At 32.5% G+C, this 24292-nt stretch overlaps 1 protein-coding gene across 1 annotated transcript in view; it reads right to left on the reverse strand.

Moving 5' to 3' along the window:
* TBCD (tubulin folding cofactor D) overlaps window positions 1-24292 on the reverse strand; it is a 430774-nt gene that overhangs the window by 399985 nt on the left and 6497 nt on the right. Inside the window, 6 exon segments of the mRNA XM_051995656.1 lie at window positions 11192-11324; window positions 14401-14456; window positions 17236-17382; window positions 20333-20434; window positions 21353-21450; window positions 22138-22188. Of these exon segments, the coding sequence (XP_051851616.1) occupies window positions 11192-11324; window positions 14401-14456; window positions 17236-17382; window positions 20333-20434; window positions 21353-21450; window positions 22138-22188 (587 nt within the window).

The following is a 24292-nucleotide window of genomic DNA, read 5'->3' on the forward strand; positions in this document are numbered from 1 at the left end:
TTCCATCCACTGTTCCATCTACTTGCTTCTAGACTAGAGTGGAAAATATATAGAAATTTTTAAAAATCTCTCTTGCCTTCTAAAAGCTTACAACCACAATTTAATTTTATATAATATTTTGCAGTTAACAGAACAGGTTCCTTGAAATAGCTAAAAGCATGAAATACTGACAATGACATAGTACAGAGAAGAAACAGCATTATTCCTTAATGTGGTGGAGAAGAAAAGGAAATTGTAAGGGTTTGGAAACTTCTGGATAAGATAAGATAAAATGAAAAGGAATAGAATCAAGAGAGATTGGAAATAAACTGAATGGTGAACAAACCAGCCTGGTTAGAATAATGGGCTGAGCCAAGGAAAGATGTAAGTTTGAAAACAGGTTTACACAAAACTAATGCATACAACATTAGAAGGGAAACAATAAATTGGGAAAACATTTTTACATTTAAGCATTCTGATAAAGGCCTCATTTCTAAAAATATAGAGAGAACTGACTCAAATTTATTAAGAATTCAAGCCATTCTCCAAATGATACAAAGTCAAAGGATATGAGCAGACATTTTTCAGATAATGAAATTAAAACCATTTCTAGTCATATGATGAAAAGGTGCTCTAAATCACTATTGATCAGAGAATGCAAATTAAGACAACTTTGAGGTAGCACTACACACCTATCAGATTGGCTAAGATGACAGGAAAAGATGACGACGAATGTTGGAGGGATTGTGAGAAAACTGGGACACTAATACATTGTGGATAAAACTGTGCAAATGGATCCAGCCATCTTAAAGAGCAATTTGGAACTTTGGAACTGTGCTCAAAATTAACAAACTGTGCATACCCTTTGATTCAGCAGTGCCTCTACTCTCAAAGAGTATCTCAAAGAGAACCTAAAAAAAAGGGAAAAGGAACCACATGTGCAAAAATGTTTGTAGCAGCCCTTTTTGTAGTGGCAAGGAACTAGAAAATGAATGTATGTCCATTAGTTTGAAAATGGCTGAATAAGTTATGGGATATGAATGCTATAGAATAGTATTGTTATATAAGAAACAATCAGCAGAATTATTTGAGAGAGGCTTGGAGAGACTTAACATGAACTGATACTAAGTGAAATGAGCAGAACCAGGAAATCATGGTACATATCAACAGAAGATTATATAATGATCAATTCTGATCATCTTTTCAACAATGAGATGATAGAGGCTAGTTTCAATGATCTACACACAGAGAGAGGACTGTGGGAACTGAGTATGGACAACAACATAGCATTTTCACACACTTTGTATTGTTGTTTGCTTGCATTTTGTTTTCTTTCTCATTTTTTTCCTTTTTGATCTGATTATTTTTGTGCAGCAAGATAATTGTATAAATATATATGTATGTATATATGTATATATTAGATTTAACATATTTTTAATATGTTTAATATATATTAGATTACTTGCCATCTAAAGGAGGGGGTGAGGAGAAAGAGGGGAAAATTTGGAACCCGAGGTTTTTATAAGAGTCAATGTTGAAAAATTATGCATGCATATGTTTTGAAAATAAAAAGATTTAATTAAAAACCAAACAAACCAAAAAACAGGTTTATATCACTCTATAGACAGCTATGAGTATTACCAGGCTGAGCAGTTTGAACTATCCTACTGACAAAGTAGCCAGACTAATATCTTTGGCTACTGACAATGTACATGGAAGTGGCAAGGAAATATGTTTAAAAGAAAGCACAAAGAATAAATAACTATCTGCATAGGAAAATCTTCAAAAGAAACTCTGTTTCTTTAGCTTAAATTTTACCTAAATGCAATGTGTAAACAATATACACTCAATAAGTACTTTCCATAGATTTCCCCTACAAGTCTATCTACTCATCTTTTCGCTAAAGAAAGAGTTAGAAGGAATAAATTCTAATTATTATTAGAAAATCTGTGTTCCATCTTTTGGAGCAAATAAGCTATGAATGAACAACTCAAAGTTCTTATTCATACCTATCTTGTAGAGGTTAATCAAACTACTTTCTCTTAGTACTATAATCTTATTTTCTTTCCCTACAATTTAGTCAATATGTCCTCCATCTTTCTTCATTAACACACTGTCCTCTCTCCCATCCACTACATAATCTTTATCCTTTATCAAACCTAAGTCAAAATCTAAGACTGCTAAGTAAATTTAAAGAGAAGGAGCAGAAGATTAATGAAACTGATTCTAAAGCTTTAAACTTAATTTATTATGATGTTCTATTGTGGGTAAGAAAGTTTGTAAATTGGAGTCCTTGAACCTGGCCCATAAATAAGCCTTAGTAAACTAAATAATATTCCTTTTAGCTATATCTAGTGCCAAATTTAAAAAACTCAAAAGCTGATGGTAATGGAGATACTAAACATTAAATAATAGCAAATACAGAAAATAAAGTGCAAAGTTTTCTTCTAAGGACAAAAGGAGCTGCTTTCAGGCCTTGTTCCAAGAAAGGTACTACATTCAACAGCACCATCCTATGATGGAATTTCTGCTTTCCATTGCAATCAACAATTCAAAATAATGATTAATGCAATCACTAATCATAATGATTAACTTCCCATTCCATGCAATAGATTTATTCCATGCATTCCATGCATATTCGCCCTCTATAGACTTAAATTCTAGTGAGAATGACAAAACATTTTAGACACTGACAACCAGGACAAAGGCAGAGGGAGCAAAGAATTGAACTTTGAATGAAGCAAAAATTCTAAGAGTCAGAGATGAGGAGGAAAAACAAAAGAGAGCTTGGGGGGGTAGAGAGAGGGAAGGAGGGAGAGAGAATAGGAGGAAGAGATAGAATAATGAGTCTAGAGAACAGTAAACTGGCAAGTTTGCCTAAAACAGACTGGATGAAAAAAAAATGACATACAATATATCAGGAAAAGATGGATACAGCCCAATAGCCATGGGCTTTAAATGTCAAACAGAAAAGTTTCTAAAGCTAAGATTTCTGAGATGAGTGATAAAGAAAACTGTGATGAGAAAAAAAAAAAAAAATAGAAAAGAACACTAAAGAAAATAAAATGACAACCCCCAAAGAAAAACCAGGAAAACAAACCAAGCTGACATAACCAGACTTTCAAATCTTCATTAGGATAAGGAGAGTGACTTAAAAAACAAAATTCTAATTGAAATCTGCACATGAAATTGTCTCAAATAAGTTAATATAGTTAATACAAGAAAGGGAATAAACTCTACCTTAGGCATTTCCTTTCAGCTATTTCAAAAGAACTACTGTTAATAACAAAATAAGCAGCAAAAAGCCCACATTTATAAATCTCTAAAAAAACGAAAACCCTTAGCCTCCAATGAAATTAAGACAAAGCACATGCCTTATAGTTTGGGACATGTGGACAGAGCACCACTGCCATCTGGTGGCAATGTAATTTCAGGGTTTGTTGAAATGCACACAGATTTCCTTTTTAAAGATTTAATCCACAAACCTAGTTACAAATTAGCACTTAGTATGACAAATATCATAAAAATATAAGATCTTACAAACTCTGGTTGTATGTTCATATGGCATTTTTTTTAGGTGTTTTCTATAATTTGTAGTCAACAGTTAGAGGGAAGGACATCTGTCACATTTAAATTCTGTGAAAAGCCTATTTCTAGGCTTCATTAATTAATGATTCTAGGATCATTAAACAAACACACTCAAAAATGTAAATGACTAAAAAAATGCAAAGGAGGTTTGTAGAATTATAGAAACATAAAGACTGTAACTCTAAATCAGAATTTTGTTGCCAAAAGGAAGTCAGACTTTCCTCTTTCCTTCTAGTTTATCTTTTTACTTACCTTCCATAGCTGTTGTGTATTTCCTCTAAGGGAAGAGGTACAGTCCAAAGGGACTTTGCCCTGCAATATGAGTCTAATACTATTTGCCATACTACCAGATTTCCAGCCTCAGGTGAGAAGAGCAGCCAAACCATTCTCTCTGACTCAGAACTTCCATTTTTTAATGGAAGTCCCCAGAAGGAAGATGGCAAAGTGCCAGGAAGGATCAACTTTTATTTATGCCAGCAAAAGACAACTGCCACCTCCTATTTCAGCTTGATTTCCCAACTTTAATATAGAGAAGCTCTGATGTAAAGAGGAATAACCTTCTTTTTGACCTCAGGCTTTTGATTTCCTGCTGTGCTGGTCCACTAAGGGAGAAGGAAAAACAATCCGTGGGCAGCAGGTCTTCTTCTGGCTTAATCTCACCTTCAAAAGGAACAGGAGTAATGAAATGGGATTTCTCACCTGGTCATCAGATCTTGTGCCTTTCATCTCTTGCCCAATGCTTCTCTGAGGTGCCTTTGAAGAGGACTGTAATATCCTCCACTCAAGGATGAACATTGTCATATGCCCCACATGCCAGTGATTCTGACCCCCTTTAGGTCATCATCCAAAAACCACTTCTGTACCCCAAAAACTGAATCCTTATTCCTATCCTACTCAAACTTTTCATTCCTAAGTTTCAACCAAACACCACTCATCCCTTCTACAGCACCCTCCAAAATGTCTATTCTAACGGCAACAAACTTCCCTTCATCCTAAATCTTCTCCTTTCCCATTCATCCCACTATTTATTCTGAAATTTGGTTCCCTGCTAATGACAAAGCTTCTCTGGACAATCTTTCCAATACTGATTAGAACTTTAACTCATTTCCTCAAGCTCACAGATCTGAGGTAGAGGAGTTGCACCCCAATTTGCGACCTCCAAGATTCTCCCTCACCTCCATCACTCAGTAATTTCTCTTCCTTTGAGGGTCACTCTATTACCCAATCAAAATCCTGGTAGCTATCTTCTGTATATCTCTAGATCATTTCATTTCTTTTCTCAACAAGTTCAGTACCTCACAATTTTCCTCTACTTTTTAACTTCTGCCTTCACACTAGATTTCAATAAACATGCTGACTCTGCCTCAAACACCTACCACTCAGTTTCTCCACATACTTACTTTCCATGAACTACTCTTTGATTCATCTTGGCCACACACAAGATCATACTCTTGATCTTGCCATTATCTACAAATACAGCATCCTCCATTTTCAAGAATTCTAAAATCCCTTTATCTGATCATCATCTATTGGTTTTCCACCTCTTCTTCTGCTTTCCCTTACAAACCCTGCTTAGTCTACGTTATGACCTCCGATTCCTTAATTCATCCCTATGCCATTCAACTCCATATAACCCTCTTTATCATTTTGCCAAATACATCTTGCTCAGATTCAGTCACAGATTATGCCTATCATTTGCTGCCTTCACTATTTTACAAGAGCTGATGGGGTACACTACAAATTTAAGTTATGCAATCTTAATTGGGCCCTCTCTGCTGCTAAATAATTCTACTATACCTTCTTCATCAACTCACTGCTTAAATCTCCACAGCAGTTCTTCCAAACCTTTTTCTCCCTCCCAAAACTTCCCATGGCTCCTCTTCCCCTCACACTCTCATCTGAGAATCTTGCTTCATATTTTACTGAAAAAATGGGGGCAATTCTCCATGAGCTCCCTCTTCTCCTCTCCTATTCCCTGTATATCACTGAAATGTCTTCTGCCATTATCTCTTTTTCCACAAGACTAATCACTCTACCAACTCAAGCAATCTCACGCCATCTTTTTTCTTTCAAAAAATTTCCCCTTTTGAAATGAATGTAAACTGTTTGCATTTTTGTTTTTCTTCCTGGGTTAGAGAGCTCATATAAGCAAGAAGCTCTTAGGGCCAAAGAGCACTCTGGGAAGAAACCCACAATCCCACTCGCTAGGAGGAGGAGTCAACCTTTTACACCCAGCATAAATAGAGCTTCAGTAAGTCAGAGTCAGTTCAGAACAAGCCCACTATCAGAAGTGGAGTCAGATTCATTCCAACTTTCACCTTGGTGCTGGCTGGAGATATTTGGAAGAAGAAAAGCCAAAGCTGGCAGAGGCAAAAGATTAGCAACGAGAGCTCTCGGAACCAAGGAAAGAGATAAGAAATAAACATTTGGATTTTATCAGCTGGTTATATTTGGAGTGATTATTATTCTGAACTGAAACTAAGGCTGCCTCCAGAAACCTCCCCCGAGAAACCTGCTCCCAGAGAAAACCATCATATATAATAAAAAAGAAGAACACCACACAAAAAGGCTAAATTACCAAGATCCCAGAAAGAAAACTCAGACCTTGAATGAGCATATAAAACAAAAGGGGAAACAAAGTAGTAGGAAATGTGAGGGGGAGGAGGAAAGAAGATATTGCTTCCATATCTAGTAAACAAATTCAATCATCTATTAAGTAAAACTGCAAAACAAAGGAAAATGACGAGATGTGATGAGATAAGACTCTATGGATTTTGTCATACTGTTCCAGAATGGTTTAAAAGAGAAATAAGAATTGTAAAAACAGAATTTATGATCTACACAGCAAAAATAACTGATAAAGCAAAACTTGAATCTTCAGTGGCAAATATCACTAAACAAACAAGAGGATAACTGAGTAGGAATACATATATATAGAAATGAAGGATACTCTGGAAAAAGAAAAGCAAAAAGCCGTAATGTTAAAAGGAAACCTGTTATCTACAAAAGCAAAACATACTGCTCAGGTTATGTAGAGACAATCTGGGATTATAGATCTCTTAGAAGAACACAAGTCAAAAAACTTAAATACTATAATGCATGAAATAATTACAAGAAAACTGCCTAGAAGTACTGAACATAGAAAACAAAGTGATAATCAAAAGAATCTATAGATCATCTCCAGAAAAAAAAAAAAAAATGAAAGGATGCAAATTTCAAGATACATAGTGATCAAATTTTAAAATTCCATAGAAAAATAAATTTTACACATAACCAAGAGAATGGCCCTCAAATATAAAGAAAAGTATATTTTAAAAAACACACACACAATACTATTCTGTACCCACCAGAAAACCGAAGAAGGAATGGAATGTGTTTTGAAAAGCAAGGGACTTCAAAATGCAATCCAAGATTAACTACTTTAAAAATTTATGGTCAAAAAGAGATCATAAAAAAGGGAAAAGGACTCACATAAACAAAAATGTTTGTAGCAGTCCTTTCTGTAGAGGCAAGAGATTAGAAACTGGATGCTCACCAGTTCAGGAATGGCTGAATAACTTATGATATATGAATGATATGGAATATTATTGTTCTATAAGAGAGGACCAGCAGGATGATTTCAGAAAGATATGAAGAGACTTCCATGAAATGATGCTAAGTGAAGTGAGTAGAACCAAGAGAACATTGCAACAAAAAGATTATATAATGATTAATTCTAATGGATGTGGCTCTTTGCAATAGTGAAGTGATTCAGGCCAATTACAATAGACTTGTGATGGAGAGAGCTATCTGCATCCAGAGAGAGGACTGTGGGGAATAAATGAAAAGCACGACATAGTATTTTCACCTTTTTTGTCACTGTTTGCTTGACTTTTGTTTTCTTTCTCATTTTTTTCCCCTTTTTTCCCCTCATTTTTCTTATGCTGCATGATAATTGTGGAAATATGTTTAGAAGAATTATACATATTTAATATATATTGAATTACTTGTTTCTAAGAGAGGGGATGAGGAAAAGGGAAGGAGAAAAAATTTAGAATACAAGGTTTTACAAGGGTGAATGTTGAAAAAACTATGTATATATTTGGGAAATTAAAACCAAAAAATACAACAACAAAAATGAAAATGTATGATTAAATGCATGAAAAAAGATGGACATTCAATAATAAGGAAGCATTCAAAAGAGTCCTAGGAAGAAACCAAATCTGAAGAAATTATTTATTCTTTGCACACTCCAAAAAACAAAAATATAGGTAAGAACAAATGCAGTAGCTTTGCATGGATGGGATGCAGAGCCCTAAAATGGAAACCAATGACACTACTGAGAAAGAGGCAAAGATTAAGAACAAAGAACATCTTACTCTAAAATAGGTTTTTCTAGATCTTTATTGGAAAAAAAGCTAAAAGATAAGCAATATCCAGAAAGAAATCACCCTGCAGTTGGGTGGGGGAGGAGAGTAAATTCCCTCAAGTTTTTTCAAGGTTTTAAAATAATTTCACTGTACATTTTTTTTAATATGTATTTTTCTTTCAATAAAGTTGATGCATCCCTCTCTCTCCGCTCCCCAAAAATGGAATGCAAGCTATCAAAAATCATGTGAAAAGACTCCAAATCGTTAATAATAGGAGAAAAATAAAGTAAGACAAATCTGATTTTCTAGACACTGGCAAAGATGACTAAAAAAGGGAAAAATAAAATTGAAAGTGTTGGTGTAAGACTAAGTACCTACTATGCTGTCAACTGATCCAACCATGCTGGAAAGCAAAAAAAAAAAAAAAATTGAATATACATTTTTTTTTGACTTTGGGATATAAGGAATATAACCCAAGAAGGGCCAAAGACAAAGAGAAAAAACCAATATGTGCAAAAATATTTATTGCAGCACTTTTTGTTATAGTAAAGCTGGAAATAAAGTATCTATTTAATTGGAGGAATAGTAGAACAAATTATGACATAACCATGTAACTGGGAATACTAACATGAAGTAATAATAAATATGGACTCAGGAAGACTTATGAAGATTTTTATGAATTGATGCAAAGCAAAATGAGCAGAGCCAGAAGAACAATTTCAACAATGATCAAAATAGTATAAAAGATAATTTTAAAAGACTTCAGGACTCTAATCAAAAAAGCAAATAAGCAATATTTTGTTCTGTTTAACCATATTTGTCTGAGGCTGGTGAGTTAGTGGATAATACAGAGATCCAAAAAGAAGACATTAATAATGATGCCTATATCTATCTCAAATAAACAGTTTTGAGGGTTGGATGCTTTTTGGAAACTGAAAGGAGTTTGATTTATTTTCTAAAAGCTGAGGGGAAAATTCTTCCCAAGTTATCTGGAAAATGTCACATGTGGTCACTGTTGAAGATGAAGGTTCAAATTAAAATGCTATCTTCACATTAATTTATATAATATGTTTAAGGATTTCAAGTCTTAATAGACACTGGTACACTAAAGATCTCTAAATAGTATCTTATGGGGATATTTTATAAAACTAAGGTCTATACAAGTAAAATAATTTACTGAAGGGTCATACTGTATCCTACCAAATGAAGTTATTTTAAGAAAGTATTAAATTAGATTTTTAGAGTAGGTATTGTCTATTAGAACATACTTCAAAATTGAAAAATATGAACTTTACTAAATTTTCTAGTGAACCATACTGTATTGTACAGAGAAAATATGCTAGTCAGAATTTCTGGTACTGAATGAATAGATGGATGGATGGAAGGATGGATGAAAAGCATTTATAGAATCTACTATATATAAAGTATTAGGGCTATATACTAAACTGTAAAATAATCTCTGCTTTAAAGGAGTTTATACTCTAATAGGAGAGAAAATAAATAAAGATTCAGCTACAAGTGAGATGGTAAAGTCCAGTGATCATCAAGGTGAAGCACTAAAGTAAATATATTTTGTCTTATTTCCTTAATAAAACCATATCAGCTTTTAATTTTGAATCATTTAACTGGACCAAGGACTCTGATGATAAGAAACTTCTCTTCTACATCTTCACTACCCACTGAACCTCCAGAAGGGTTACTTCCCTGAACTACAATTGATGAAGTCAGGCTAAAAGGCAAGCTGGCATTCTGGAGGGAACTCCTATTCTCAGGGATCTTGGGCTTAACTACTCGTCAGTGGCAATTAGTCAGCAACTGAAGATAATATTGTAAGTGGAAGGGATGGCATGGCATTTCTAAAAGGCTTATTCTCCTGAATGACTTCCTAGATCAAGCTGGAATCAGAACTATCAAGATAAAATATATTGCTTTTTTGTCTCTGGTGCAAAGTGTGGCATACTTGCCAATGTATTATAAACACACAAAAAAGTGTCAACCTAACAATTATTTCCTGTAATATCTAATCATATAAAATGTAAATTTGAGTTACGGCATGGTATCTAATCTCATTTTCTAGAGATCATCTTATTCTTTTTTACACACTAATTTTACCTACTATTTGAAGAGGCATTTGGCAAAATGAAAAAGGTACTGGATTTGGAATTAGAGGATCTGGATTAAAATGCTACTTTTGCTATTTATTTCTTGTGTGGTCTTGGTCTGATTATTTTCTGAATCTCAATTTCCTCATCAATAATATGAGAATATTGGGCTCAATTACTGCTAAGATCTCTTCCAACTGTCTATTCAAACTCCCAATGCAATACCTTTGAATTGACTCCCTGATTTCTTTCACTTTATCTTGAGTACCAACTGCTATGCCTTCTCTCATCCTAGTTGTAACCATTATCCCCTCTTCATATCACATTATATTTCCTTTATATATCTTTTGCGTTTATTTATCTATGAGTATGTGGTTTTTCCCTAATACATTGTAAGCTTTTTGAATGCAGTGACTGTTTTTTTTTCCTTCTTTGTATCTCTAGGACTTGACACAGTACATGGTACACAGTGGATATATGCTTAATAATCCTTTTATTAATAAATGCTTTTGAAATAAACAACCCTATGAAACTGAAGATTAACTGTCACTTTGATGATAGGTCAAAGAACTGAAAAGAGCAAGTTTCAACAGTATTCTTTTCTTCCCATCCTCCAATGTAAAGAGAATAAAAGATGTCTTCCTTAAGCAGAGTTTTAAAATTATCTCACAGAATTATAAGGAACTTGTTTCAATTAAATTAACAATGCATTTTTACAATGAAGCATGCCCTGGAACTTGGAAATATAGCTAATTCCTACATATCTAGAATCTAAGATAATCAGAAAATTGGAATTAAAATTCAAAGAAAAACAAGGAGCTGACATTTGGCTATATAAGTTCAGTTCAGATTTAGCATACTCTCAATCTTCTACATTTTTTACAGCTAGACAACATTAACTGTTACCAGAATAATAACCCAACACTATAAGTATCTAAAATATAATCTGAATGATAGACTAGAAATCACAATTGATAAACTTTTAATATTAAATCTTCTTTTAATTTATTATTTTTTAAAATAGTGATTGCTATGTCTAGTCAGATTGTTCAAATAATTTGAACATCTTATATTCAAACAATACAAATAAATGAGGCCAATATAGAGCACCCTATAGTTTCAAAATTAAAAACAATTGGTAAAACTGTTTTGCAGTATGAAAAAATTAATTACCAGAGCTTGCAACATGCCATCCATTATAATAGTCCCCTCCATAGTCTGGAAGGAAGATTTCGACAATGTGGAAAGAGTCCAATCCAAGAAGTCTGCCATTTTCTTCTGTTTGACATCAGGACGGGTAATAAACCTGTCAAGGAATACAACATTTTAAGTTATCAGTCACCAGAGGAATCAACTTTCTACCTCTTTCTAATTAATATTTAATCCAAGATTCTTAAAATTGTTCCACTTATAATCTCTTTTCATCAAAGAAATTTTTATGCAACCCCAAGTATGTAAAAGAATATGCAAATCAAACATTTACCAATAATAAATCATAAAGAAATTTATTTTAAAACAATTCTTTTGGAATACATATAATTTTACCATTTATCAAAGAAAAAAGCAAATTTGCATACTAATAAGATAGATGTGCTTATTTATTTTTACATAAAGAATTAAATCTTGGCAGAATATTTGACATGGTAGAATACAGAGCATTCACTTTCACTGTTGCCAAATTTTTACAACTCCTACATCCAGTTATATGAACCCATATGGGGTCACAACTCATAGTTTAATCTAAACACCTTGAAAATAATATAATACCACAAGAAACCAAATATTGAGTACAATTCATATGAGGTTTAATACTAGTATTAGGAAGAAATTTTTTAATTCTTCATACTTAAAGGATTAAAAAAAAGAGACTCTAAGAATCACAGATTTAGCTCTAAAAGGTATCTGAAAGATCACTTAGTAAAATTACTACTTTAAAGATGAAAAAACATTAAGATCCAAAGAAGTTAAATGACTAACTTTAAACCTTGCAGCTACTACATGGCAGTGCTGGGATACAAGTCTTCTGGGATCAAAAATGATCATTTGGGAACACAAACAAGAGTCCAGAAAACACAAAAATCTGATACAGTAACAAAAGCATCAGATCAGACATCAAAAGAACAAAGTTCTAAACCTGACTTTGTCCAAAATTAATTGTGTAATTAATTTGAGGGACTTTGTTGGGTTTCAGTTTTTCATGGTGTATAATTCCACCTTAAAATGTAAGCTCACTGGATCTAGTACTATTTTCATTCTGTTTTTATATTCTCCATTACAGACTAGTACATAAGAAGCAATTCATAAATGCTTAATGAATTTGTATATCAAATGTCAGTAACAAAAATGGGCTAGATTAGGACTTTAAAATTTTGCTTTGAAACCTAGGAGTAAGCACCCAATTTACCAAGTGAATTTTCAAAGTTCAAGGAAAAATGAAAGGGAATAACAAGGGAAGAATGCTAGCTATGTCCAGGGTGTGAAGCACTTGTTCTCAATCTTTAATCAAATTAGACCAACAAGAATTTTTTCAAAGGATCTTTTTTCTGGAAAGGCTCAAAAATCATGAGCTAAGCATATCCAACCAAGGTATCTCATATATGCTGATCCAGAAGAAGTAAAAATGACTAGGCTAACTGCCCTTCCTATCTTTCAAGTTTATCTCTATTTCAAAAGCACAGTCTTAGGCAGGATAAGTATACTAGCAGTTAAAAAATTCAAGAAGCTCCCAAAGTGAATCAAAGTAAATAGAGTGATGTGACCTTCTTTTCAAGATATCATGATAGTAAAGCACAAAAATGAACTGATTAATCAATCAACAAGCATCTATTAGTTGCTTGCTCTCTACCTAACATGGTACTAGGCATAAAGAATAAAAAGTCAAAAAATATAACAGTCCCTATTGTTAAGGAACTTAATTATATTTACTTATATGTTAACAATTATATTCACTTCTATAATTTGAGGAGATTATGACAAAAATACCAAGTATGAAAATGAAATTTCTATTATATGTAACCTGGTACCCAGTAAGTTGAGCCCTAGATTAGATGATCTTAAAAAACCATACCAAGTCTAAAATTCTGTAATCCTACAATTTGTGAATCAAGCTAGGCTGATTCACAATATTTTAAATATTTTAAAAAGTAAACATTAAACTTTCTTAAATGTAATGGAAAAATACTTTTTAAAATTAAAAGAAGCAAAAAAAATAAAGATCTGAATTAACAATATACACACATCTATCTACTATATAAAAATGAATAGGAACAATAAGCAGAAGAAGAGAAAGAGTTCAGAAAGAGATATAAAACCAAAAAGAACATTTCTTTTACCATGTTAAGTTTAACAAACTATAAATAACAGTTACTGTCATGTTGGTTTTTCTGTGCATATGAACTTTAGTTTTTATTAGTAATTACTAAGTTTAAGCTAATTTTTAAAACTTTAAATAAAAAAATACAAATTAGCTCTACACAGCATTGCAGGGGGAACTTTCTTTCTTTGTCATCATATGTCTACAAAATTAGAGAAATAGTTTTTCACCAATAACAAAGTCTGCCTATATTTGTAATTTTTTTTCTTTCTTTTCTTTTTTTTAATTTATTTTTCTTTTGCTGAGATAACTGGGGTTAATGATTTGTCCAGGATCACACAACTAGGAAGTGTCTAAGGTCAGTTTTGAACTCAGGTCCTCCTGACTTGAGAACTGGTGCTCTATCCATTGTGCCATTTAGCTGTTCTGTAATTTTTTTTTACAAGAAATATATACAGCTACATGTTTTCTCCCCACCAGATGGCACTATTTCATTATGTATTCCATTCACAGGCTTATTCCTCTACAATGAATGAGCACTCACTCATTTGAGTTTTTTTTGTAAAAAATGCATTCCTCTAAAAGGTAAATGTATTTATAAAGCTGGCACACCCCAATAGTACTGTGGATCTTTAAGAGGTACAGGAGCATAATACTCTCTTTTTTGGGGAGAAAAATGCTGAAGTCAGAGTCAGACATTTATTTGATTTGACAATTTCAACTAAGAGCACTATGTCAAAAATAATCAAGTCATCTGATGAATAGACTACTCTAAAGAGCAGTTCTTCAGGTTCACTTTAAATAAATGAGCCTTTACTATTTGATACAGTACACAGATGAAGTAGTATGGAATAGTAAATAGAATACTGAATCTAGATTCAAATCCTTCCTCTGACATTTACCCACCAGTAAATCATTTAATTTTTCTAGGTCTCAGGGAACTCTCTGGAACTAGAGGAGATACAGTGAGTTCTATAGAGGAAGCTCCCACAGAAAAGAAATCACATGTCTTTGACATATAGTGTGTATATATCAACTGAGAATACAAATAATAGTGAGGCTAACTTACTTGGAAATAAGGACAGCAGCCGCATCTCGAGCCTTATCACTGACAACCAGGTAGGACTAGAAAATGAAAGAAATGCTTTATCAACAATCATTTGGGCAAAAGTAGGAAACAGCCACACAATATTTATGATAAATGAAAAATGTTCAAACAATTTAACTCTAATCCTTTGTGTCAAAATATATTTATCAGCCCTTCTAAATAACTAAGCACTAAGAAGCAGGCTTCCAACTTCCAAAAGATACACAAATTTTTGGTTAGGGTAATATGCCACAGCAAGACTGAGGCTCATCGATACCACTACACACCTGTCAGATTGGCTACAATGACAGGGAAAGATAATGGGGAATGTTGGAGGGGATGTGGGAAAACAGGGACACTGATACATTGTTGGTGGAATTGTGAACACATCCAGCCATTCTGGAGAGCAATTTGGAACTATGCTCAAAAAGTTATCAAGCTGTGCATACCCTTTGATCCAGCAGTGTTTCTACTGGGCTTATACCCCAAAGAGATACTAAAGAAAGGAAAGGGACCTGTATGTGCCAAAATGTTTGTGGCAGCCCTGTTTGTAGTGGCTAGAAGCTGGAAAATGAAAGGATGTCCATCAATTGGTTAATGGTTGAGTAAATTGTGGTATATGAACATTATGGAATATTATTGTTCTGTAAGGAACGACCAGCAGGATGAATACAGAGAGGACTGGCGAGACTTACATGAACTGATGCTGAGTGAAATGAGCAGAACCAGGAGATCATTATATACCTCAACAACGATACTGTTTGAGGATGTATTCTGATGGAAGTGGACCTCTTCGATAAAGAGAGCCTTAATTGATCAAAGATGGACAGAAGCAGCTACACCCAGAGAAAGAACACTGGAAATGAATATAAACTGCTTGGATTTATGTTTTTCCTCCCGGGTTATTTATACCTTCTGAATCCAATTCTCCCTGTGCAACAAGAAAACTGTTTGGTTCTGCACACATATATTGTATCTAGGATATACTGCAACCCATTCAACATGTAAAGGACTCTTGCCATCTTGGGGAAGGGGTGGAGGGAGGAAGGGATAAAATCGGAACAGAAATGAATGCAAGGGATAATGCTGTAAAAATTACCCTGGCATGCGTTCTATCAATAAAAAATTATTTAAAAAAAAAAAAAAAAAAAAAAAGACTGAGGCTCATCACCATCCCTCAGGTAACCTTTACTTTCAATCCCTGTAAATAGGCATAGGCAAATACCCACTACCATATAAAACAATAGCTAAATATAGCTACATTTTATTTCACATATCTTATCTCATTTGAGCCTCACAATAATTCCATAAGGTAGGTCCTATTATCTCTATATTACAGAAAAAAACTAAAACTGAAAAAGATTAATTGACTTGTACAGGGCCACACAACTAAGAATTATCTGAAACAGGAGTCTCATATATTTCCCCATTACTGATTCTATATCAATACCCAATCTCTCTCTAAGTTTAAGAACAATTGGTATTTTTAAATTGTAATAGTTTACTTCTATCAATCTGTATCAATTATTTATATGAAAGCTTATACTTCAGAGTACTTGAGAAGTCTTTTATAAAAGGTTATTTATATTCTCATTTTTGGCAGGGCTATCGGGAGATAAGTTAACATTCACTGGATGGTAAAGTTCTGAACTCCTTTAATTCCTTTAATCATTATGAAGAGATATGAAATTAGGTTAGCAATATTATTATGAAAAATATATGAAAGATTATTAAAATACTATTAAACTGCTTATAGCCTTTGCCTAGAGACTTCATTACTGGATCCAAGGAGGGTATTGGTAACAAGAAGAAATCCTCATGTGCAGAAAAATTGAAGACAGCATTATTATTTTTGTAACAAAAAAAGAAAATGTCCTAATGACTGGGAAATGACAGAAGAAATCATCAGGTATGAATGTAACTAAATACTGCTGCACAACTAAGGATTAACATATAAAGCCCTGGAAAGAGATGCATGAATAGACAGAGATTGGAGAAATCAGATCCAAAAAAGAATAACATACAAACAATAATCATAACAATATAAACAAAATTGAAGGGGAAAGTTTAAGAAACAACAAAACTCTAATTAAACATCAGTCAATATTAGTACCATGTCAACAAAGTTAAAGGATATTTATCTCTTCTCTGCTGTTACCCACCAAAAAAATATTTTTCACCTTCCCTAAAAATACTGAGTGTTTGTTAGCAAGCATGCAGTATTAAAACTAAATTTTCAAAAAAAAAAAAATTCAATTTATTTTTTTTTACATTTTTTAATGAGTTCATTTAAATATCTTTAAAGAATAGAAAGGATCTGAACATTCATAAGTAAAGTTTCTAACTTCTTTAACTAATGCAAATCATCTATAATTCACAGAAATGGGGCAACACTCCTTCTATAGAGAGTTATCTAGGGCAATTAAAAAGTTGAATGACTCGTTTAGAGTCATATGGCAAAATTTAAATCCCAAGGCCAACCCTCTACCCACAATGTCATACTATCTAAATAATTTAAAAATTACTTCTGAAATAGTTACCACTACTAATTTTTTGGCTAAATGATCAGATCCTGATTACAGGATTAATCTTCACAGATTAGTTTGCAAATTAATACAAAGGTAAATTCAACTTAGCTATACCATTGCACAAATAATAAAATTGCTCTCGATGAAGTTTTCCTTATATTGAGAAACAAAGTAGCTTAAGTCTAGAGAAAAAGAGATTATGTGTAGGTCATCGCATAGTTTTACTTCATGCTAAATAAAACACCTTAAATTCAAAAGAAGAATCAATTATTAAAAATAAAATATTTACTTCTGCTATATGAAGTATACGATCCATTGTAGATGTACGAGCCTCGCCATATTCAGAAATAAGATTTCCATCAAGACGTGAAAGATCAAAAGGAATCAGGCAAGTTACAGAAAGCCACAGCAAAAGCACATATCGGGTTTCCCAAGTCTAAGACAGAATAAAAAAATACAAGATATGACTACTTATTTAAACAGAAAATAGTTAACAAGTAATTAAAATTAAAAAGCAAAACCATAGTATTTTTAGTATGGTTATCAAGCAGCTACTAAAATAAATTATGAAATAATTCTGAAAAAGTAGATTGGACATTACGAAGAAAAAATGCCCCAAAACATGATCAAGAAATGCAAATTATGACAATATTTCATACAATCTCCATTTTATAGATAAGGTAACTGAGAATTGTCTAAAACTAAGATTTCAATTTAGTTTTACTGACTCCAAGGATCTAACACTCTAGCCACTCTGACATATACCTCCCTCTTCATTTTCATCCCAATTTTCCATAGTATCTCCACAACTTTTACTCTTACTCCTCTTTCTAATATCCTGATTGCTTAAAAATTTTCCTAATGTTGACTTCTGACAATCCTCAGCTATTATCAAGCCAAAGGGGGAAGGTCAACCTAAAATTGATGACCCTTCCCAATCCAATAGAAAGATGCAACAGAGATATTTATTTCACATTCTCAACTACAAAAGATACCTATTTGTATTGAAAATATTACAAATATTCATAATGGGAAAGACAGAAAAGAGACCTTTATATTCTATCACTAACTGAGGTCCCTCAGTTCCCTCATTTGTAAAATAAGGGTACAAATCCTAAATGACCTCTTATGGTCTCTTTGTGATTCTGAAAAATCTATGTTTTTGATTTTTGTAAATCTGTTAATCCAATAGCCACTATCAACTAGAGAGAGTTATAATGTTCTTTGTTGTTATTCAGTCGTTTCAATCATGTGATCCCATTTTCTTGGCAAAAGATACTAGAATAGTTTGCCATATCCTCCTGCAATTCATTTTACAGAAAACCGAGCTAAACAGGATGTAAGTGACATGCTCATGGATAGTAAGTGTTTAAGTTCACATTTGAACCAGGTCTTCTTGATTACAGGTCTGGCCCTCTAACCGATATACCACCTAGCTGTCCCATAAGAGAGTACTGAATGATTTCAAGCCCTTTTTTCTTTCTTTCTTTCTTTTTTTAAATTTTTTTTCTAATTCTGAAATCAACAGGCATACTAAGGGAAAATTATAAAAAATAATTTTAGAGAAATTAACACCCCCCCCAAATGAACCAAATATGATATATGATAATATCAGTTAATGTCAAAATCCCAAAGATAAAATCAGTGTGTAAGGGAAAATACTAACGAAAAAGACATCAGCAATCATAGTCATCCTGATCTTAGGCTTTCATCTCTCTGTCTCATCCAGATTCCTATACTAGTAGAATTATATTGACAGGAGGGAAAAATTCAGGATAAAAGTAGTAACTTTTAATGTCTGGAGCTTATAGCATTTAAGGAGCCTGACCCCCTAACCTAGATTATTAGTAAAAAGGAAAAACACAGGGAAAATCTACCAAATGAAGATCATAGAGGAACAGCACTTCCAAGAACAATTTTTTTTAAAAATCAAAGTAAAGTAGCAAAGGGAAACAAGACCAGGACTTTCAAAATCAAGAAGAAAAGGAAATAGAAAAAAGAAATGGAGAGAAGAATGATAAAAAGCAAACAGATCTTGGGGAAAAAAAGAAAAGTAGCAGTTGCAGACACAAGTTTCAAATGCTGTGTCATACATGCTATTTAATAATATTTCTTCCCAAAAGTATGGTCTAACATTTTAATCTAATGTTCTAAATTAGATTAAAATGTTAGACCATAAAGTTAAAAAAAAAAAAAAAAGGCTTTATAATCAGAAAAAAGGTTATTTCTCAAAGAATTAAATCTTAGAGAATTAAAATCTTAAAGACTTCCCAAAACAGACATTGATTCATTGTTGGTAGAGTTATGAACAGATCCAACCATTTTGGAGAACAATTTGGAACTATGCTCAAAAAGTTATCAAATTGTGCATACCCTTTGATTCAGCAGTGTTACTACTGGGCTTATATCCCAAAGAGATATTAAAGAAAGGAAAAGGACCTGTATGTGCCAAAATGTTTGTGGCAGCCCTTTCTGTAGTGCCTAGAAACTGGAAATTGAATGGATGCCCATCAACTGGAAAATGGTTGGGTAAATTGTGGCATATAAATGTTATGGAATATTATTGTTCTATAAAAAATTACCAGCAGAATGAATATAGAGAGGCTTGGAGAGATTTACATGAACTGATGCTAAATGAAATGAGCAGAATCAGGAGATCATTATATACTTCAACAACAATACTGTATGAGGATATATTCTGATGGAAGTGGATATCTTCGACAATAAGATCCAATTCAGTTCCAACTGATCAATGATGGACAGAATCAGCTACACCCAGAGAAAGAACATTGAGAAATGAATGTGGACTACTTGCATTTTTGTTTTTCTTCCCGGGTTATTTTTTACCTTCTGAATCTGATTTTTCTTGTGCAACAAGAGAACTGTATGGATCTGTACACATATGTTGTATTTAAGATATACTTTAACATGTTTAATATGTATGAGGCTATCTGCCCGTCTAGGGGAGGGAGCAGAAAGAGGGAGGGGGTAAAGTTGGAACAGAAGTGAGTACAAAGGACAATGTTGAAAAATAAAAAAAAAAGAATTCCCAAAACATAAGAAGTTCTGTATCTTTTAAAAAGATATAGAAAATAACAACTTACTAAAAGTCTGAATAGGAATAGCAAGGGAACAATGTTAGAGACCAAAAAAAGAAAAAAACCTCTGACCACAAAGCATGAAAAAGATAGATTTTAATTTTAAAATTAAGAGATAGCCTAAACTTTAGCGAACAGAGTAAGTCATCATCAAGTGAGAGAATGAAAATAGTAATTTATAATATGTTTTGGCTATGTGTTTTGTATCTTTCAACATAGTTTTCCTTTGTCACCACTTGATAAGCCTTGATCATTTTACACTGTTTCAACAATACTAAGCATACTCACTTCATGGTCTTTAGGATTCTGATTTGTAAACATATCTATAACAGGCTGCACATCAGCTACTTCATGAGGGAACAAAGCAAGGAAGATTTTATATCCTCGAACCTAGGAAATAAAAGTTATACTTATTTAAAAGTTGAGACAATGGTAACTATTCTCAGGATATATCACAAATCAATTTGTAAGTCCCCAGTAGGCAGAATTCAATATATCTCATCATGTTACAATATAATATAGTACAGTATGAGACAACTCACCAAATTACCACATAGATTACAACAAAGTATCTTTTTTCTAAAAATATGCAATTCAGAAAATAAGTATCAAGCAACACACAAATTTTGTTCAATGAAATATAAAATATTAATCAGCTCTACTAATAAACAATAATATGATCAACAAAGTACATTACTATCATCAATTTAACATAAGTTCAGATATTATAATAGTCTCCTAAGTGGTTTCCCTGAATCACTTTGCTTGTATTTCTCTTATGTATTTATCACATCTGTACTGTTACGTTTACTTGTGCCAATCAAATATCCCCTCAACTAAACTATAAACTAAATAAGAGAATTTGCTATTGAAAATAACACCATTATGAACCTTTTTATCAAGCAATTAATCATTTCCCCAATTATATTTTATGTAAATTCATTGTATTTGCCTACAGCAAAGTAAAATTGTAATCTATTATTCTGTAGCAATTTTATTTTGTTTATACTTTTCCATCAAGGCTCTAATTCCAAGAAAACACTCTTGAATTATCTCAACCTCCCCATCTTCAAAATTCCCATTTGAACACTGTTTCATTGTATTTATGTATATATCATTATATTACATAAAAGAGAATTTGCATACAATAGGTCATTCTAGACCCACCATAAAATCTAATCAAAATAATGAATATAAAAGGCCAATGAAAATTACAAATGCTTTAGTAACTATTTTCCTTAATAAAGTAAAATGTTTAAAGACAGGAAATTTTAAACCAATTATATATTCTATTAAGTCAATTTTTACCTTTGTAATGATGTAAAGAAATTTAAAAGCCAGATGTACAAGAGCAGGAGGAGAATTACTATCCCTCACAATATCCAACAATAAATTCAACATCCATTCTAGGAGAGAAAATAAAGTCAAAATATCAAAGCATGAATTAGGAATTAAAAAATCAATTTATGAGGTCTTATGATCATGTATGTACACGTGTTTGTATAAGTGTGTATTCTTTCTAGATATTGCACAAGAGTTAAAGTGGTGGTTCATAAAAGCAAAGTTCATCTCAATCTAATCATAAGAGGAAACAAATGAGAATTAAATTACTACATATATACACAAAATGTATGCAAAAGATATATACTACAGAATTAGTTGTATAAGATCAAAAATATTTATGGCACTTTAAAGTTTGCACAGTGGTTTAACTACATCATCTCTCATTGAAGTCCCACAACAATCCCGTTGTGGATATTACAAGGAACATTATTTCTATTTTATAGATAAGGAAAATAAAACTCATTAATGACTTTTTCTATCATTATAGGGGATAGATTTGAACCCAACTTTCATCAACTGCGATGCCAACAGTTTAGCCACTTGTGCTATTAATTACAAATCCAATTATAAACACTGCTACAAAACTATCATGACTTAGCTAAAAACAATCATTTACTCATCAATTTGCTTTCAGTTTTTGTTCCCAAACTCTACTGAAAATGAAATCAAATAAATACTAACACATATAAAAATAGAGTTCTTTCTCTAGGATTATGGCACATTTCAAAACAAACATTTAAAATTCTTACCTAGATGTGGATCCAACAAATGAGGCTGTTCCTGGTACTTGTCCATTATCACTTGAAAAATAAAGGCAATTCAAATGAAGGGAAAACAAACAAAAGTTTTCAATTAAACTAAGTGAAAATCCAAATTAATTTGCAAAAAGTTCAATATTCAATATTCTCTGTTGATGAAATGAATAACTCAAAACTTTTCCCAACCTGTAACATATTTCTTTAAAATGTCCTCATTAAAAATTCTCTAAATCAAAAAAAAAAAAAAAAAAAAAAAAGCTCTAAATCACTATTGACTAGAGAAATGCAAATTAAGGCAACTCTGAGTGAGGTACCATCTCACACTTCTCAGATAGGCTAAGATGAAAGGAAAAAATAATTAAATGTTGAAAGGGATGTGAGAAAACTGGAACAATACACTGGTGGAGTTGAGAAATGATCCAATCATCTTACATTTGGAGCTATGCCCAAAGGCTATAAAACTGTGCATATCATTTGATCCAGCAGTCTTACTAAAAGATAACAAAAAAGGGAAAAGGACCCATAAGTGCAAAAAATGTTTATAGCAGTTCTTTTTGTAGTAGCAAGGAACTAGAAATTGGGTGGATGCCCATGAGATGGAAAATGGCTCAAAATAAGATGAACAGGCTGATTTCAGAAAAACCAGGAAAGATTTACATGAACTGATGCTAAGTGAAGAAAGCAGAACCAGAACATTGTACAAAGTAACAGCAAAATTATGTGTGATGATCAATTCTGATAGACTTAACTCTTCTCAGCTATATAATGATCCAAAACAATTCCAAAAGACTTGAGATGGAAAATACAATTCGCATTCAGAGAGAAAACTATGGAGACTGTATGTGGATTGAAGCATAGTATTTTCACCTTTTTGTTTGTTTGTTTTTTCTTTATCATGTTTTTTCCCCCCTCTTTTGGTCTGATTTTTCTTGCACAACATGACAAATATGGAAATATGTTTAAAAGAATTGCACATATTTAACCTATATCAGATTGCTTGATGTCTTGGAGAAAAGGGAGGTTAAGGAAGGGGGAAGAAAAATTTAGAACACAAAGTTTTACAAAAATGAATGTTGAAAATTATCTTTACTTGTATTTGAAAAAATAAAATACTTATTAAAAAGGGAGAAAAATGCTCATTTCTTAACTTGTATAATTAAATCGAAGATTATGTTCTAAGCCTTACACATAAACAAGTACATTTAAAGTTTGTTGAACTGAACTATGGTAATTGATACATTTAATATCCTTTAATTAACCAAATTAGAACTGATGTGTAGGCAACCTAAAAGAAAAATTAAGCCATGTCTAAAATAAACAAAGATGATAATCAAAAATAAAATATATAAGGTCAGAGTTTTTTGTACTCTCAGGACTAATATAGTCAACATTATCCTTTGTGAGGTCACGAATACCCTTAATTAGTAAATGCATTTTCATTGAAATGGGGATGGAAAGGTTAAAATTACATAATTATAAATGAGGAATCTGAGGCCTAGGGAAATCGAGTTATTCATCCATGGTCACAAGTACAATAAATGGCAAAGGTAGGATTTGAACTCAGGTCTTCTAACTACAGAACCACTAATCTACCTACTATCTCACCCTCAAAATTATATACTTCAAAGAATCACAGAATTTGCAAACCAGATGGAAACGATTCCAGCAAAATAACTGGGCTAATTGTCATGAATAAATCTAGAACCTCTTTATCCCTGAACAACAGTAACAAATGTGCCAAATAAAATACGACAACAATAAAAACAAGAAGGAATAAGAAAGAATTCTTCAGAAAGGAAACCTATTCAAAAGAAAAAAGCCCCATTAAGGAATCTAAAGAAATTGCTTTTTTTAAAAAGTCTCCCAAAACTGACCATAAAGTAAAAGTAAGCAAAACCTCCAAAAAGAAATAAAAATACAAAAATAGAAACCTCTAAACCATCTTCCTAGGTGTTAATAAGGGAAATAAAGAAAGATCTGGAACCTATTTCTTTAAATGTATATGAATTGTAGAGGTGTACTTGAATCCAGAATAGCAGAGTACTTAAAGCTACTCTATGTGACATAACGGTTCTATAAACATATCCTTAGATGATATGGTAATGTGATGGCTCTCCTCAGGATTGGCACCTACTGAATCTGTTGT

Source organism: Antechinus flavipes, chromosome 4 (assembly GCF_016432865.1).
Source record: "Antechinus flavipes isolate AdamAnt ecotype Samford, QLD, Australia chromosome 4, AdamAnt_v2, whole genome shotgun sequence".
Taxonomy (NCBI): domain Eukaryota; kingdom Metazoa; phylum Chordata; class Mammalia; order Dasyuromorphia; family Dasyuridae; genus Antechinus; species Antechinus flavipes.